Below are 19,409 nucleotides of genomic sequence, written 5' to 3'. Positions count from 1 at the left end.
GACACAAATATACATAAGTGTCACAGTGCACTATACTGAAGAATTGCTCACTTTCTGATTTACCATATCATTCTAAAATAAATCAATTGAAATATAAATATTGTACTTACATTTCAATGTATAGTATATAGTGCCGTATAAACAAGAAATTGTATGACATTTTAGTTTGTACTGACTTCGCTAGTGCTTTTTATGTAGCCTGTTGTAAAACTAAGCAAATATCTAGATGAGTTGATGTACCCCCTAGAAGACCTCTGCATACCCCTGGTTGAGAACCACTGGAATAACGCTTTCCCTCCTGGTTTTGTTCACCAATTACGCCTAATTTCCATCACACCAATTTTGGTTCATTGAGTTCTGGTCCCACACTTCTCCTATGTACCAGGCATGGTCTTAACTCAGTCCTTGAGTTAGATCACTAGGTCTTCTTTTTTGTAGACTAATTTAGTCTTTGTCTTCACTTTGCCCCTTTTCCCATCAACATTTGTTATAGTTATTCTGACAATTTACACATTTTTAACCACTTTCCACAGTTAGACTCATAGGTGGAATAAACTTGTAGGCCTAATTATTACAACTGATCAGTCGTAGGAGTTGAAATATTGGTATCTGCTTAACTTCTGTTAAATTTCCTTGTAGGTCGGTAAGGGCCATCTTGGAAAATAAAGTTAGATATGTAGTTTAATGTACAAAACTAGCAGAACATAATAGTATTAAAATGTATTTACCTAATAGGAATATTGAATGTGAAAAGCATAACCAAACTAAGCCTGAGGATCAACAAAGAACAAATTGTTTTACATAGTCTAACTTAAGACTACTTTTAGCTTTCTAAACTGATGACTTGGCTCCTGATCCCACAGTGAGCAGCATGCAGATGAAGGGACATCCCGTATAGAGCTTACTGTGAAATCAGAGCTTAAAGCCTTGTGTAGCAAATTACATCCTCCATTTTGCAATCTCAAAATCAGGGTTGTTAAAGCTTTGCTTTTAAATTATATTAGCAGATATAGTACCACTTGTCAAATTTCCAGCACTTACTCATAAGTCAGGTGTGTGCTTTTTCACTTATTTAACTTTTGCCATAATTACAGGTACACATTATTTCAGAAGAGTAATATATGGCATAAAAATGGTGCTGAAGGAGGAATAGTCTCTAAGGAGGAACACCATTGCGGACAGTGGGTGAGGTTCTCACTTCTCCTCCAGCCCCTTTACACTTGATATAAGGGCAGAGTCCCTGAAATCCCCAGTTCTGGCTGGGGAAGGGTTTCAGTCAGCATAGGTACTACAGAAGACAGCTGTAATACTGCCTTCAGAAAATTCCTTCCCAACTCTTGGGCAGTGACTGCCTTGCCTACACTAAAGGGAAAAGTCAATCTAAGCTACGTAATTTGAACTATGTGAATAGCGTAACTCAAATAGACGTAGCTTAGCTCTACTTACCATGGGGTCCACACTGTGCAACGTTGATGGGAGACACTCTCCCATCGACTCCCCTTACTCGTCTTGATCAGGTGGAGATCTAGAGACCAGCTAAATCGACTGCCGACCCATTGATCGCCGCAGTGTCGATCCTCCGGTAAGTGTAGACAAGGCCTCAGGCTGGGGACAGGAGTGGCATATCTGGGGTAGGGCCACAGCAAGCAGTGCTGCAGGATTCATTTGAGTATTCTGTGTCAGCTATGGGTTTTAGAAATATTGAGGAGAACTTTGAAATCCTGTTGTTACAAAACTGCAGATTGCCTATTCATTTCCACACCCTGTTCATTATTCAGTCTGTCATGTGATGCTACAAAAGTGACTAATTTAAGTTACTGTAAAGATAAGGTTATTTTAATGTTCAGAGGATGATCAGGTGCAGCTGAAGAGGCTAGTGCGCCTCTTTTGATTTACACGTTAAATTGAAAATCATCCCAAAAGAGCTGGTCTATGTTTTGTGAACGAAAGAGAAAGTTTTAACAACGTTTTTGCTTCTCGGGCAGATCACAAGTCACTTAAATTAAGATATTGAAATTTTGTAGCAATTTAAGCCCATTATTTTGTCTTCGCATTACCTGTCACACTGCCCTCATACTTAATTAGTAGAATCAACCTTTTCTATTTGATCAGTTCTGATATTTACAAACATTATACATTTTATATGGTTAGCTCTGAAAAGTTATTAGGTTTCTGTGATGTGCTGTATTAGATTTAGAATTAAGTGTAACGTGTCTGATTTTGTAGCCATTCTTGACACAAAAATGCCATTGATGTAAGTATCTGTGCCTGAGAAACACATGCTCTGTCTTGGTCTAGTTCTAGAAGACATTAGGTTGGACTTCAATTGCTGCATCAGAAATGACAGGTGGTAGATTTAATTTTAGTATTCAGGAAATATTTTGAACAGTTGAACCTGCCTACACTACAAATATGGCTGTCTGAGCCTGTTAAAACATTAAAATTTGTCACATGGATGACACCTCTATCCTCATTGCAAGGCCTTCAGTGACTTCACTAAGGAAGTCCAAAGCTTGATCTTATGTACCTGATCCAGTTACAGAATGGAGGGGTTTGGTCCATGCTAAAAATTGTAACTAGATGAAGGGGATAACTGTGTAACAGAGTCCCTTGGCATGGTTGTATCTGTAGGTTAGTTGGTGGAACTTTTGATTGTACACAATACAAATAACTCATGGAACTTCTGTGACACAGAATTAAGCATGTGCTTTTGTAGGAGGAAGTTTGTCAAAGCTCTTAAGAAACATCAAAGCATTCAAAGCTTTACTGTGAGAAATAATTTGCCGATGTACTACAGACTACTTTTCACAGCAACTTGTTTAGTTCTTGTATGAAAGCCCTCATTCACGTCGGCTTTTTAGCAAACAAGCCAGTTGATTAATCAACTGTAGACTTCCACACAGTATGGAAAATTTAAGAGAATGAGTCAGCTGCGGCAGCCTTCACCAGCTATGTTAAGGCAATCACTTTTTAATCTTACACTATTCATTTATAGTGTACAGAGTTTCTTTATACGTTGAACTTCCAGTACAGCTTTTCAATAGAATAGCTGTTATTTCCTCTCCCCCTTCCCCCCAGGGTTTTGTCTTTTTTAAAATTAGACATTAATAACTGATAATTAGCTTTAAATAAATGGCAAACAAAGGTTAAGTAACTGACAAACCTAGGGAAATTCAGAGGTATGATGCAACTCTATCTCTGAATTACCTTTTTGCCTAACTTTTAAATTAGTCACTTTCAGGCCACTCATACATAAAAGGCAACTTACTGTCCCTAAAGAAGTTTGACTGAACTGTTTGTTTTTTTCCCCTCCATATTGTAAGCACCACACTGTAAGAACGCTTGCCCATGATTTTCTTATGTGGCAAGTGAATTTACCATACAGCAGAATGCAATGGCTCTAGAGTTTCTACATCTCTTATTAGGGTATCTCGTAATTAGCATTGTGTAAGTTAGTTGTAAATTTTGGGGAATGTCATAGAAATCTAATGCAAATTACTAAAAACATACCCTAAATTTTGGAAAGCTATATGGATGTTTTGCAATACTGTACCACCTTTGCAGAACCAGACCTTAATGTCATTTTTCTGTGTTGGATCATTTCATGGTTTCCTGTGTTTTTCCATATGATCTTAGTATTTTCCGAATTCCAGCCTTCCCTTTCTCATATAAATCCATGGTACGCCCACATCTTGAATACTTCATGCAGATGCGGTCTCCCCATCTCAAAAAGAGATATATTAGAATTGGAAAAGGTTGAGAAAAGGGCAACAAAAATGATTAGGGGCATGGAACAGCTTCCGTATGAGGAGAGATTAATAAAACTGGGACTTCTCAGCAGGGAAAAGAGACGGCTAAGGGGAGATATGATTGAAGTCTATACAATCATGACTGGTGTAGAGAAAGTAGGGAGTGTTGTTTACTAGTTTTCATAACACAAGAACTAAGGGTCACCGAATGAAATTAATAGGCAGCAGGTTTAAAACAAATAAAAGTATTTCTTCACATCACGCACAGTCAACCTGTGGAACTCTTTCCAGAGGATGTTGTGATAACAGGGTTCAAAAAAGAACTAGATAAATTAATGGAGGATAGAGTCCATCAATGGCTATTAGCCAGGATGGGCAGGGTTGGTGTCCCTAGCCTCTGTTTGCCAGAAGCTGGGAATGAGCAACAGGAGATAGATCACTTGATGATTACCTGTTCTTTTCATTCCCTCTGGGGCTCTTGGCACTGGCCACTGTTGGCAGACAGGATACCGGGCTAGATGGGTGTTTGGTCTGACCCAGTATGGCCATCTTTATATTCTTATAAATGCCTGAGAAACTAACTCCTCTGGTCATGTCTTGCGCTAATACAGGGGTTGGCAACCTTTCAGAAGTGGTGTGCCAGGTCTTCATTTATTCACTCTGATTTAAGGTTTGGCATGCCAGTAATACATGTTAACATTTTTGAAGGTCTCTTTCTATAAGTCTATAATATATAACTAAACTATTGTTGTATGTAAAGTAAATAAGCTTTTTAAAATGTTTAAAAAGCTTCATTTAAAATTAAATTAAAATGCAGAGCCCCCCCCCCCAGACCGGTGGCCAGGACCTGGGCAGTGTGAGTGCCACTGAAAATCAGCTCATGTGCCACCTTTGGCACACATGCCATAGGTTGCCTACCCCTGCGCTAATAGTTTCAATGAATTCCCAGTCTGGCTTTCACTATGGTCACAAACTTCAGTTCTCCATCTGATGAGTCTTCCTTTCTGCTCATTGGTCTTTCTTTGTCAGTGTAGCTTTTGACATGGTGAACAGTTCTGTCCTCCTAGATAGCGTCCATAGTTATTTAGTAATCTTCATGCCAGCTGTTATAGAATCTAACAACTTTTTCCGAAGGTAGTTCATTTACACCAGGACACCGCCGTGAAGTTTCATTGGGTGGGGAATTTTGCAGGGCAATTTTTTAAGATTATCGCTTTTTCAGCACTTAGTTTGTTTGGCATTTGGCATATGGATTTAACTGATTTGTGTATAAAGTTGATTTACCTGGGCACTTGGACTCAATAGATTTATTTAAAGGGAAACTATTAAAACTGGCAGTCAAGAAATATGACCAGGCTGTGTTTTGGATTGTGAGCATCCTTGTGTACGCAGCAGCCAGCAGAGGAAGAATACTAAGAGCTAGATCCACAAAAGGACTTGTGTGCTAAAGTCCAATATTTAGGTGGCACTGAGATCCTGAAAACCACTACTCAACTGCCACCTAACTCTGGGGGCACCAAAAGTCCCTATGCACATAAATTTCCACCATTAAAGTTCCCTAGGTACTTAAGCTTTGCCTTTGAGAATGCACACAGCTGCCTCAGTCTAGTGCTTGGGTACGTAGCTCATGCCGAAACCCTAGTGGGATGCTCAAACAAGGCATTCGCCGTGCTTGTCTCACATGTGGGTCCTGATCATGTGATCTAAATACTCCTAATCCCACACAAAACAGGAAAAGGGTGTGTTGGTCATGTACCCCAAAAGTTTTAGTTCGGTGATTAAAGCAGTCACCCAGGTTCTGTTCTCCTCTGCCTAATGTGGAGAAGGAATTTCTGGGATAGTGCCCTGACCGGTAGCCTATCGGGTATTCTGGAGCAGCAGGTCTTTCTTAAGCTCTCCTGTTGAAGCCATTCCACTGTATAAATAATTTTAATATGCATTGGAGAAGGCGGACTGGATCCTGTGTCACCCACTTCCCAGCTGAATGCCCTAATCACTGGGCTTACAGAGTCATCACATTCTCTGATCCAGTGATTATTTATACAAAGCGGAACAGCTTTAACAGGAGAGTGTTGGAATAGGTACCATACCTGCCCCAGAATACCCAGTAGCCCCGTGGGTAGAGGGTCCTCCTGAGAGGGGTGAGACACAAGTTTAAATATGTTCTTTCTATCAGGCTGAAAGGGGAATTGAACCTGGTTCTCTCATAATGGGTGAGTGCTCTAGTAGTTACCACAGGGATAAAAGTTACGAAGGGGGCTCTATGACCATCTCCTCCTCTGGCATTTCTTGCTAAAAATGTCTTTGGTGCCTAACTCCAGGAGAGAATTCATGGCTGAGAATCCCAAGCAGAGACAGGTGCTTCCCTCTGACCCATCAGCTCCTAACTTCCTTTGAGTAATGGGGCTTAGCCATACCCCTCTCCTTGGCATTTCCTATTGACTAGCTTAGGTTGCCTCCTGCTCAGCATGTTTGCTTTTGTGGATCTCTTTCTTAGGCACCTGTCTCTCCCCTGGTGTTGTATTGGGAGCATAGAAGTCTAGCTCAGGGCTGTGGTTACCACTGGGTGACAAGATTCCTTTCAGGTAGGTATTGCAACACTGAGTGGTGCAGCATCTAAATCTCTGTGGATCTAGCCCTAAATGTCTATGAGCAATCAGTATAAATGTACAAAAGTCTCGCTTTGAATGCTGTTTCTTAAATGTTCATTTTAAGATATGCAGGGTTTTAGGTGTAACAACCTGTCACTCTGTGTTCCGTATTTTTTAATAAAAGATAGTGGAGCCTTTCTGTAATTTTCCCAACAATTACTAGATCAAAGGTTAAATCAGGGATCGGCAGCCTTTGGCCCACAGCCTTTCAGAGTAAGCCCCCTGGTGGGCCAGGCTGGTTTGTTTACCTGCCACGTCCGCAGGTTCGGCCGATCGTGGCTCCCACTGGCTGCGGCTCGCCACTCCAGGCCAATGGGGGCTGTGGGAAGTGGCGTGGGCCGAGGGATGTGACTTCCCCCCCACCCCCCATTGGGAGCCGCGATTGGCTGAACATGAGGATGGTGGCAGGTAAACATAGCAGCCTGGCCTGCCAGGGGCTTACCCTGGCGGGCTGTGTGCCAAAGATTGCCAATCCCTGGGTTAAATCAACATGTGATTAATCTACTGGTTCTGACACAGGCTACAGATCCTAAGTGCAGAGTGATACTGTCAGTCCAATTCTTTACTTTCACATTTTAATCATTTCTGTCATTTTATGCCATTTTTACATAATTTTAAACATAGAACTTAGTTCCTGTTTATTTTACACAAGTGATTTCTCTAGCAAATGAAGCTTTTTTTTATAAAGGCAGCTTCAGTGGATGGCAAGTATTCTGTTGTCGCTAAAATACAATAACGTATGTATAGTTCATTATTTCGGAGTGCAAATTACTCCATGCATTGTTGTGATTTCTTTATATAGGTGAGATAATTACTTATCTGATTAAAAGATAATTTTAGGTTTTGGGGATCAGTGTAGTTACGGTCAATAGCAATATTTTTCCTTTAAAATTGCATTAAAAAAGAAAAGTAAGAATGTGTTTTGGTGGCTTACGTAGGAGCGAGAACGTGCTGTACTTCTAAGCATGACCCTTTAATTCAGGAACATTCACAGATGTGTAGGTTCTGTTGGAGAATAGAAGTGTATACTGATGCAATTTCCCACTGTCTTCTGGCCAGCTGAAAGTTGCACCTTCATTACTAATACAAAGGTTCTGTTTTGGGGATGTTTCCCTTCTACATCATTTGGAGCAAGGGGAATGGGCTGGACTAAGGTAGCCGAAAGGAGGCGAAGGGGATAGTAGGGTAAAAAAAGTATTTCTGACTTGTAGAAACAACATAATATAAATTTGCTATACCTTTGCTCTGATGTATCCTCTATGCCAGGGGTCCCCAACCTTTTCAGGACCAGGGACCGGTCATGCCTGCGGAGGGAGCGCTCGTCCCGCGGCTCGGGTAGACCTCCCGCAGGCGTGCCTGCGGGAGGTCCACCGGCTCCGGTTGAGCTGCCGCAGGCATGACTGCGGACGGTTCGCTGGTCGCGCGGCTCAGCTGGACCGCCCGCAGGCATGCCTGCGGCAGCTCAACCGGAGCCGGTGGACCTCCCGCAGGCGTGCCTGCGGGCGGTCCAGCTGAGCCGCGCGACCAGCGAACCGTCCGCAGTCATGCCTGCGGCAGCTCAACCGGAGCCCCGGGAGCAGCGGACCTCCCGCAGGCATGACTGCGGAGGGAGCGCTCGTCCCGCAGCTCAGGTAGACCTCCCGCAGGCACGCCTGCGGGAGGTCCACTGGGTCGGTTCGCGGCCCGGTTTGTAAGAGGCCGCGGACCGGTACCAGGCCGCGGACCGGGGGTTGGGGACCCCTGCTCTATGCATTTATCTCCTTGTTCACAATTATGCATTTTTCTCAAATTGCACTGGAATATTTTAAAACTCAGTGTTTTTCATTGTAAAATGTTATTTGTTAGGGTATCCCCTAGAGGCTCCAACCTAGATTTAGAGTCTGTGCTAGAGACTGAACAAACATATTAAGAGTTGGGCTGTGCCCTGAGATGCTTACATTTACAGTCTAAATTAGCAAGGCAGGGGAAGAGGGGGAGACAGATTCAGAGAGGGTGAGTGGTCTGCTCAGGGTCACGCAGCAGATCCAGAGATGCCACGGGTTGGCTGTCCTTAAGAGTGAGATTTACAGCTCCAAAGGGTGAGAGTCAAAGCCAAAGGGGTGAGACTTTCCAGGTCATGTGTTAGATGATTGCTTAAGACATGGACTCTCATCTTTGGTCATTGGCGACATCCAATAGTCCAGGTTTTCAATCCAACCAGCTATTTAATAGTTTGTTTAATATGTACGCTGGTTACTATTGCATATGAAACCCTTAAATGTCCTAATTCATATTAGGGCAGACTTTGCGGTGCGCCCCTCTGGGGGGTGGTGTGGAGGAACATTGGGGGGATGTAGCTGGGGCCTAGGTCAGCCCCCATTGAGGGTGGGGAGGGAGCGCCACCCAGCTCCATTCCTGGCCCCGGCCCCACCCCCAGCTGTGGCCCCAGCCTCGGGCCCCTTACCCTTGTCCGCATCCCCCTCTCTCCTGGAGCCGTGGCCCTGCTCCCTGCCTTGTCTCGGGAAGGGGTGTGTAGACAGGAGCAAGGAGGGCACGAGGTAAAAAGTTTGGGGACAACTAGGGCATGTGAAAATTCTATAAGCAATGTAAACCAGTGGATTTTCATAAAAAACAATTATTTGTTGATTGGAACAAAAACCTGGATGGTTGGAGATTGCTGAGGACCAGAGTTGTTAACCCTTGGTTTAGGCACAGAGTCAGTGGACAGAATAAGAGAAATATTCAAAACTAAACTCTTTTTATATAAACCCAGCAAAAAAACCTCTTATCAATACACTGTTTATTTTGCCTGTTGCCTTGTCATAATGATCATCCATTTGAAAAACACTCTACAGTACAAATATTCGGTTTGTATATGATTGCTCATATTACATTTACAACAAAACTTAATCAGATTCCAAAATAAATTAAATTAAAATTAAATACAATAATACATTAAATGACTGTAAAAACAATTAAATTGACTTTATTTAATTTGAAACTAACAAACCGTAGATAAAGGATTCAGGTTCCACATTTCTTTTAATGTCTAATTACCTTTCACATTTTATTCATGTGCTTTTTATGTTGCATGTGGCCTCCTTTGTGGTTTATATAACTACTTTTGGTGGCTCAAACTTGAAACATGGCTTAGGATTTGCCAGCTTCACTTGGATAATAGAGGACCGTGTCGCATCTAGTCAGAGGTTTGGTCTGAATGGTGTCTTACTCTTTAGAACAAGACTGAACACTCTCTTCTCATGCATTTGAGTCAGATAAAACTAAAACAGGCCTGGCAACCCTGGACAGAAATGGGAATTTGAGAAAAGCACAATTAAGTAGTACATTTAAAAGAAAAAAAAAAAAGTCTGGTGTGCTGCCGGGACCATGGCCATGAATTTGTCCACTGTGATTTAAATTTTGAACTATATTTTGCAGAACCTGCAAACTTTCGATCACGTCCTGCTTGTTTTGTGGGTGAACTCATATTTTTTTTGACACCCCTCCCCCCAAACCCCTTTCAGAATGCGGCCCTGCGAACATGGGCGGAGGACTCAGGAGGAGCAGGGGCAGCCGGAGAGAAGCGGTGTTTTCCCCTTCAAAGCGATTTCTCTCCAGCCGGCTGCGTGGCTGCCCGGTGTTCCTCTGAGTCCTCCGCCCGCGTTTGCCGTGCTCCCGCCACCTGCACTGCCCACCTGCTCCCCTGAGGCAGCAGGTGAGCCTCCCTTCCTGTTCTCCCCTGCCCCCGCAGTGCAGCTCCCTCCCACACTGGCGTTGCATCGCACTGAGGCTGCAGGGGAGGGGGGACAGCAGGGGAGGGGCCAGGGGCGAGCCTCCCCGTACATGAGCTCAAGGGCCGGGCAGGACGGTCCCACGGGCCGTACCTTGCCCATGTCTGCACTAGACCATGTTGTCATATCTTAATGACTGATAGTGTCTCTTATATGTGAGCTCCTTTGATCCTGTCTGATTATGACCTGATCGTGTGACCTGTATGGCCACACATAGTAATTTGGTTGATCTTTTCAGTAGAGTAAAATACATTAGGTTTTGTGTTTTGCTGTAACCAAATTAACTCTTATTGTAATGGTGCAATTATACCAGACAAAAGAGCCTCTCCCTGGATATATCCTTGCAGTGTTGCTACCCAAATATTGCGGTATTGTCCTAGTGGATGTGAACCAGAAAGTGAAACTACCTAGATTGTTTTCCTTATCCAGACTGAGATACCTTATTCCATGTTACTTGATTCCTTTTATTACTGTAAGTTCTTCAAAACTGTCTAAGCTTTTCTTAACAAATAAGGAAACACATTTTAAAAAGACAGTGTCTCTTTATTCACTAAAACAAACTCCATTTGACAAATTGTGCTTATACAGAACTTGGTCAGACTATCTGACATCAAATTAAAATTATCTGCTTTTACTTTCATAAGCACACATTAACTAGGAATGAAAATGTAGCAACTAAAATCCTATGGTTCTTTGATATAATTTTTGACTCTGTTCCAGATTTGTGTTTGATGTTATTTCATCATGGGGAAAAATCTTCATCTTAAGGTGAGGACACGAACTGTAGCAAGCTACCATCCTAGTATAGATTGCTGAGGAAACAAATGCTCTGTAACGTGATAGGAATCTAATGTCTCTATTATTTTAATGAGACTTTATTTCTAAAATAGCAATTCCATGTATTGATCTTGATGCTTGTGTTGCATCATCTTTCCCAGCATAGTTATGTTACATCTGTCAAGTAGCATAGAAGAGAATTTGGAAATGACTTGGAGAAGATTCCTTGAGCATAGTATTCTAGCTCTGAAGCAGCTGGAAGCTCATAGCTTCTGAATGATGTATTCCAGGAATGCTGCTTTAGTCGTAATATTTTTTTTAAGGTCTTGATTTGATTTTTTGGAAGTGTTGGAAAGTCACCATTGCATTCTGTGGCCATAGATCAGAAATAAAAATACATAATTACATCAACCCACTTAGTTAAGAATGGGGCATCTGCATTTAGCCAGGTATCAAGCCTGAAGAGCATCTAAAGATACTGAATCTTTAAAAAAAAAATCAAGTGCTTTTGATTTAATAGCAAAATGTTTAATTTTTATTGGACTCTATTCTCAGCACCATACACCACACAGTCAAATGGGTGATTGAAAAATTTTACATCCAACTTTTATTTGACTGGTATCTAAAAATCTTACTTTTCCTCTAAAATTATTGTTCACTTTTTTTCACTTCCTCTTTACTCCAGTTGTTTTTATCTGTCTCATAACCTTTCTTCTCTTGCTTTTGATTTCCCTCTTTTGAGTAGTTAGGGGGAGAAAAGATGTCTGTGTGGTGTTGTGGTTACTGTTAAGCAGACTAACCCTTACTCCTATGAAAATCTATTAATGTTGCTTTTTTAGTTCACCTAAGTTGAATTCTAGAGTGCAAAGTGAGGCAAATTGTCTCAGACTGGGCATACGCTGCACCATAGTGTCCCTGGTTGCTGCAGTGGGGAAAAGAGGAGTTAAATTTGGTTCTTAACACTGCACTTGTATTAGCCAACAAACACTACCCACTATTTACTTGGACTTTTATTCTGAGTGCTGTTTTCATCATCCCTGTCTTTTCTCTCTTTACTACCCCACCCAGATAATATTATACCATTAATTCTGCTACTGACTCCTCAGTAGCACCAGCAGAGGACACTAGCATAGGACTGCTCAGTTTCACTCTTTTTTTCCTGGGTAGTGGAGTGAATGTTCTGGGCATGAGCTGCATACGTGCAGTCCTTTGACAACTTTGGGAGTGTGACAAGAGGTCTAGTGTGGGAAGGGTACAGAAATGAAGTTGCATGCGGTGTCACACAAATGGATGAAAGATATGTTGGTGTAGCAGTAGCTGGCCTGGTAACCAAGCTTGGTTCCTTGCTCCATCTGCCAACAGTGGTCTGGGAACTGTGCTGAGACTTTGCTTTTGCCCAGTGGAAGAGTGGTGGTTGTTGTCATCCTGTGAAAACCATTTCTGAATGAAAGCAGGATTAGTAGATCAGTTACTGAGCAATGACCATGATGCATGGAAGAAAGGAAGGAAAAGTATATGATAAAGGGAGAAGGATCCTGATGCTTTAAGCATTGACACACTCCTTTAGTCAGGTGCATTGCATTTCCTTGAATTGGGTGAACATTAGTCTTTGATTCGGTCTAAATAAAAACTTCAGTTTTAGAAATATATGAATCTGAGGTATTACCGTATTGGTTACTTTTTATATCTTCTGGATGTATTGTTACCCAATTAAGCCAAGTTTTGTTTATCTGTATCTCTGTATTCATCTTGCAGATCTTATCAATGACAGTACTGGTCACCTAAACAGATGGGTTAACATAGGTAAACATAAGTTCTGAAATGTTGAATCAGTGCTCTAATCTTGAGGAAACTTCAGTTTTATGATGATTTGGGAAAAGTAGTCAGAAGTTGTGTGTTTTCAGGCCTCTTTCCCTGCAGGGTGAGGTCTCGCTGTAATGCTTCACATAGTAAGCTTTCATACTGAAAACTGAGTTCTGACTCAAACCTGTCTCGTATTAGAAGAAAATGATATCTGTTTTTCTCACTACAAGAGTAAGAAATAGTATATGTGAAAGTAATGTTTAAATTAAAACTGATAATAGTGAACTTGGTGTTAGTGGACAGTATTTAGATTGATGGTGTCATGTGTGTCACTTTAATCTAGATGCATTGTGGAAGCCCACTTGAAGATTCCATATCTTTTGCCTGCTTTCATATGATCTTCTAAAATGTGTCTACGCTCCAAAAATCACTTGCTAAATCTGTGTAGTCCAACACTCTTCTAGTACAATTTTTTTTTAAGTTTTGTGTATTTATTTTCTTTCCAGAAACTAAACTTGTTTCCTGTTCCTCCTGATTGATTGGGGATTCCTTAGTGGTGAGGACTTTGGAGCAAGAACCTGTGAAATGTAGAACAGGCGCAGAGTAACTTAAAGATAGCTTTACATCTTACATTTCTGCTTGCTAGAACAGTGCTGGAAGTTATAGGATATTCACCAGGCTACCTCATCCAAGGACTCCATCTCAGGGAGACTGATGAACCTGGGAATGCCCTAGTTAAGAACAATTTGTTCATGTGGGCAGGAAAAGGCAGCTCTCCCTATAAACTTCCTGAAAGCCCTAACTCTGAGGAAGGAGGCAGTAGTAAAGAAGCTAGTGCCTCTTCTGACTCGATACACAGTCCCCACAACTTGTGTGTGAGCTGCAATATCAGTGGAGTTTACATACATGCTAACTTGACTGATATGTAGAGGATGTCTAGGCTGAACTGTTGGCTGGTATTGATCCCTTCTTGGCCAATGCATCTGCTGTTACTCTTGATTTCCACCCAAAATAAGAGCTGCTTCCCCACCAGCTGGCCTAGAAATCTTCCCTGATACTTCCCCTTTCCTTCTGGTAGGCTTCTGAGGAATTGCTGCTGGTACAGACACTAGATGGGCCCTAAGCCAGCTAAGTGTTGATGCACTGCAGTTAGGCTGCTGTGCCAGCTGCCTAAGGAGTAGTCACATCAGCCAGTCTCGTAACTCCAAATCAAATGCTAGGGCTCTTAGGTGGACATTCAGGTGGATCCCTGGAATATTGGAAAAGGAGGTAGGGAGTAAAATATCATGTTACCCGTTGAAGTGTTCAGCAAGCACGTGGTGTAGTTGAAATGCTCTCAAAACTGCTATGTTCTACCCTCTTCTGAACATCACAGATTCTGTGTCTCATCGTCACCAGAGCACCCCATGTACCTCTCTTCAGAAAGTGAAGGCAAGCTTCTGGAAAGAAAATGTGGAAAACTTTGAAATTGAAGCACTTTTAAAAAAAATTGTTGTTAGTCTTCAAAGGAATCATTCAGATTTGAAAAGTTTTTTGTGTATCTAACCACAGATTTAATATTGAACATTCTAAGCAAAATGTTTCCAAAATAAGCTTACAATTCATATTTTGATGATGAACCAACATATAAATACTTGCTAGCTGGGTTACAAAATGTGTTTACCCTTCTCTGCCTCAAGGTTCCAACAACAATTTTTAAAAGGCTAATGGTACGATCCAAAGCCCATTGGTGTAAGTGGGAGTTGTGACATTGACTTCAGGTGGGCTTTGGTTCAGGCCCTAAATTATGTGATTAAGCTGCAGTGTATACATAGGGAGAAATTTTGAGGTTACTTTCAGGTTATGCCACTAAGTAAAAGCACTACACATTTTTTCTTTCTGAATCTATCAAATTTTAAATTGACATTGGTATTGTGTATTTTATAATTTTGGTTGAGATCTCAGCCAGTAGCTGAAGAAAAGGCTCTTAGTCTCTGGCCCTGTCTTCAGAGAGGAAAGAATATGAATGTGAAATGGTTATAAGTAGAACTCATAAATTAAATTGAGATGATTTTACATAGAGATGAAGATGAACCCATGACAACCTCTAAGGTTTTGAATCCTAAATTTGAAAGCTTGAATTTTTTACTTTCTTGACTCTCTTGCATACAATAATGCAATAGCTTTCACTTTTTTGAAAATGGAAAAATAACTTTAAAACTAAAGGAAGTGTACAGTATGGACTGATTCTCTGTATGCTTAAATAAATTTCAACTTGTAGTGCTTGCTTGTGAGACTATTGAAGCAAAAATTATTGTTCCTAATTAAAAATGTGGGCATTCAATTTTTTAGTTTTATTGTAACTACTTTTTGAAGTATTGTAGAGAGTTAGAGGTGACAGTTCAAGAAAGGTTAGTATTGAATTTGTTCTCCACAGGACAACTAGCAGCTGTGGTGCTCAGGTGTTAGATATATTTGCATAGTCTGTGGTTTTCCGGAAAGTCTATGTAATATGAGCAGGAGTTTTAGAATTATACTATAATGACTTTTTTTTTATTCTTGGCTACCATTTCTTTTTCAGGTATGTAAAATTCACTGACAGTCTTTCTCCTGTTTTTTATAGTTGCATGTGCTGTCTCTTGTTAACCCCACTCCCTCCCCAAACTTGGTTTGAAAAGAATATGAGGGGAACTGACGTGATGCAACATGTATTGCACTCAGAACATTGTTGTACAGTAGTCTAATTGTAATAACTAAATGTAATAGTTTGTGTATATTTAGAATGGCAGTCCAGCAGAAAGTATGTTAAATATAGCCATAACCTTAATTTGTTGAATATAGATAAGTGCATTAATTCATTTAAAAGTAATGATGCCAGAGTTTGAGAATATTTTGTTTATGTGTAATTTTTTCTCTCTTTGTTACAATGCTTTCCCAGCAAGGACAAGTTTGGAAGGTTTGCAAAGCTTTTCACCTTCCCTCTGCCCGCTTGCCCGCTTTCAGATCAGTCTCATACTCCATGACTTCTGTCTCTATAATCCACGACAGCCATAGAAATCAGTATAGAAAAGTATTGAAACGAACTATCATCCTAGGTCACTATCCTGTGTAGAAGCACATAGCATGTGATTTAGTTTGCATGAGACACAGATGTTATATTAATTCCTATGGGGAATATGAAACTGTAAATATTTGAATGGAAGTACAGTTTGAGCACAATATTTTGTCTTGTAGATAACACTCCTTTAATTACACTTCTCACACACTTAAACAGTACAGCATTGCTCAGTGGTCTATCCAGTTTGTCACTGAAGTTCATAATAGTAAGTTTCTAAAGAAACATTCACTTAGGTTTGCAAGGATCACCATCATCTGATGAAGATGGTTGATTAGTTGGTTGCCCAGAGAACTCTGTACTGCTGATGTGGCCAAATCAGTTACTTCAGAGTTAACATTTTCTCTTAAGAACCATGTATTATATCATATTTTGTATAATTGCTTGAAGTGCTGTTTTTAAAGTACAGCCGACAGCAGTACTGTAATTTTGCTTAGGGTCAGGGGAACAATTAAAATTTAATTTACAATCAGAGTAGATTTAACATGCTTCTAACTATTGGAAATAGTCCTTTTCTTTAGATGAGGTAAATATTGGTAGCTTAATTTCAGGAGGGAGAGCTGTCTTGCAGAATACAATGAAGGAGAAAAACTTAAATACAGGTTGTTTCCTATTTTTCCTCACATAGGATACACTAATCATTTAATATGCCCAGCACTCTCCTCTATGGATGATTATATGATTGGATTTTCCAACAGTTTATTAGCGTCCGATGAATACAACCCTACCTCAAACCATGAATAGAAGTAAAATATCTTTTTCTTCTTTTAGGATTGAGCTTTTCCCCTCACTGCTGTTCTGCACTAACTGCTTTGAAACTTCCATGCATTTTTTTCAGTAGAAGAGCATCTCTGTACTGTCTCCCATTGCATATTCCAGCTGTGACAATCCCTGCACTTTGCCTACTCATTTTATCACCTGCTCACTAAAACCCAATAAGTCTTTCTAGTTTCTGACTGAAGACTTGCTACAATTACTTAATTTTAGCAAGATGAATGAATGTATTTTTAGTTCACTTCCTTTTTTTTTCTTTTTTTTTTTTTGTAGGCATGTGGGGACCCCAAAGCAAAACCATCATATCTTATCGACAAAAACCTGGAATCTGCTGTCAAATTTATAGTCAGAAAGTTTCCAGCTGTAGAAACACGCAACAACAATGTAAGTAACCCAAATGACTCTGTAAATATGCAATCTGCTTAAAAAACCTTTTGCATTTGATGCATAACTCTGCTTTGTAGCGGTTTTACACATTCGTCTAAAGGATTTGTTGTTGACGACTATTGGAGACAGATTACCTATCTAGATGGACTGTTGGTCCAACTAGCGTGACAATGCGTTTGTTTGTTTAAGCAGGGAAAGACAAGAATATATTAATCTGTATTTCTAGGTTTATTTTTTATTGCAATAGACGTGCCGTCCCTGCTTTAACTAGTTTCTTTAACTAGTGTGGCTGGCCCTGGGGACTGCCCGAGTCCCCCAGTGCGGCCAGAGCAGCCGCTGTCGGCAGCCCCCAGCAGCAGTCCCCAGGTGACACTCTCCCCAACTCCCCTCCATTTCCCCCCCACTCCCCCCAATCCCCAAGATTTAGTCACAGGTACTTTTAGTAAAAATCATGGACAGGTCATGGGGCGTGAATTTTTGTTTGTTGCCCGTGATCTGTCCATGATTTTTACTAAAAGTACCCGTGACTAAATCAGGCCTTACTTATATGAGAGAACTGGCCAGCATAACTGAGACAACTCTTAGATGGGAGTTATGACAGTTTAGTTGCTCTGCACAGATACTCATGCTAGTAGAATGTATATGGGGAGTCCCTGTGTGAATTAAAGATGCTTCGACACGCTCAGTAGAAATCCCTATTGAGTGCAACAGGAGGAACCCAAGTTTTCTTCCAAAGGAAGGGTTCTTCCCCCTCCAGCTTTTACATACAGTGAGCTTACTGATACAAGGAAGTATATTTTAGATCACTCTACCAGCATTGCTGAATTTAGCTTGTAACCTTTTAGAGAGACTAATATATGATTGCTATGATTTCTGTTAGGAGCAGAAAGATCTACACACATTGGTTGCTCTGTTACTGTTTAGAATTGTAAAGTGAAGGGGAAGATTTCTTTACATGCTTATTTTTCTTTCCAAAAGAGGAAAGGAAGGTAGGTAATGGGTTTGCATGTTTCATGCATGCAACTATTTGATGACTGCTTGAGAACTCCCATTTTCAAGACAATTATTTAGGCTCACTTAGAGCATTCTTCTGTTTCTGCAGTTTCCATTTTGGCAGCCTTAAGCTGCATCTAGTTCTTTCCTTTTATGGTTTGTGCTAACAGTAGCTCTTAGTGGTCCCAAGTAGTATCTCTAGCAAAGCCAACAAAAACCTATAAAAGTGCATTTTCTTTTTAAATAAGGAAACTTTTTTATTTAAGCACAGCAATGCATTCTTATGTATTCTTAGTATCAGAGGGGTAGCCGTGTTAGTCTGGATCTGTAAAAGCAGCAGAGTGTCTTGTGGCACCTTATAGACTAACAGACATTGGAGCATGAGCTTTCGTGGGTGAATACATGCATCCGACGAAGTGGATATTCACCCACGAAAGCTCATGCTCCAATGTCTGTTAGTCTATAAGGTGCCACAAGACTCTTTGCTGCTTTTGTATTCTTGAATATGTTTGCATTGTTTACCATTCTTAAGATTGCTTATCTTCATGTATTGAATTTTTGTCTTTCAGTAACATATATGAAAACATCTGTCTTAGACTTATGTAAAAAGTAAAAATATACCTACATTTTTCTTAAACCAGGTCCAGTGAAACCTCTATAATTCTCAACGTTTTATTACAGCTCATCGCCTATTAAAAATAAAATGGCACATTGCTAGGTATTGAGCACAAGAAATGAACTTCAGTTAAAACACTCTTGCAAATAGCCTCTGTGGATTGTCATACCTGGGTATATTTGAATTAGATTTTAGATAGTTATACACTCAAGAAGTTGGTTCTCTGAAGATCAAATATGTAGATTAGAGCTGGCTGAAATATTTTAACAAGCACAGTTTTGTAAAAAACTTGAGCTTGTTGACTTTCCATTTTGTGACAATCTCTATAATGATTTTAGGGTGAGGTCATTATATCATCCTGGCTGTATATGGAGAGAGTAAATTCTTCATCCTTTTCTCATTATCCTTGAAAGAAAATTACATTATTTACAATATATCCTCCTCACATCTTCTAAAGATGAATCTGTATTCTAGTGCTTAAGGATATTTAACTGTTGTTCTCGCAGTAGTTTGCACTTTTTCTCATCTTCAGAAGTTCTGCCTCTATGATCAGAACACCAGACAGTTACCTACCTAAAATTAATTTTGGAGGGTGTTTTTAATTGATATTTTAGCATCTGTGTGATATAGAAACTTCAGAGTTGCAGAAAGGAGGTTTTTACCACAAAGACACGGACCTAAGAAGGCCAAAATCAAGTTTCTGTGTTGGATGCAATGCATCCCTTATTTTGAAGGAACTATTTTTTTGTTCACAAATGAAACCTCTTTAAAATTTAAGAATGTCTGACTCAGTGG

The 19,409-nt window shown here is 40.5% G+C and overlaps 1 protein-coding gene across 4 annotated transcripts in view; it reads left to right on the top strand.

Moving 5' to 3' along the window:
* The window catches only part of NCKAP1 (NCK associated protein 1), a 113,142-nt gene that overhangs the window by 7,079 nt on the left and 86,654 nt on the right, over positions 1 to 19,409 (top strand). For 2 of the 4 annotated variants that reach the window (XM_045032660.1, XM_045032659.1), the window contains exons 2-3: positions 15,668 to 15,685; positions 16,892 to 17,002. In XM_045032660.1, coding sequence (XP_044888595.1) covers positions 15,668 to 15,685; positions 16,892 to 17,002 — 129 coding nt within the window. The remainder of the gene's footprint in view (positions 1 to 15,667; positions 15,686 to 16,891; positions 17,003 to 19,409) is intronic. The other 2 variants (XM_045032662.1, XM_045032661.1) reach the window with 1 other exon arrangement.

The sequence above is a fragment of the Mauremys mutica genome, chromosome 10 (assembly GCF_020497125.1).
Source record: "Mauremys mutica isolate MM-2020 ecotype Southern chromosome 10, ASM2049712v1, whole genome shotgun sequence".
NCBI classification, from domain to species: domain Eukaryota; kingdom Metazoa; phylum Chordata; order Testudines; family Geoemydidae; genus Mauremys; species Mauremys mutica.
This window is presented reverse-complemented; position numbering and strand designations above follow the sequence as displayed.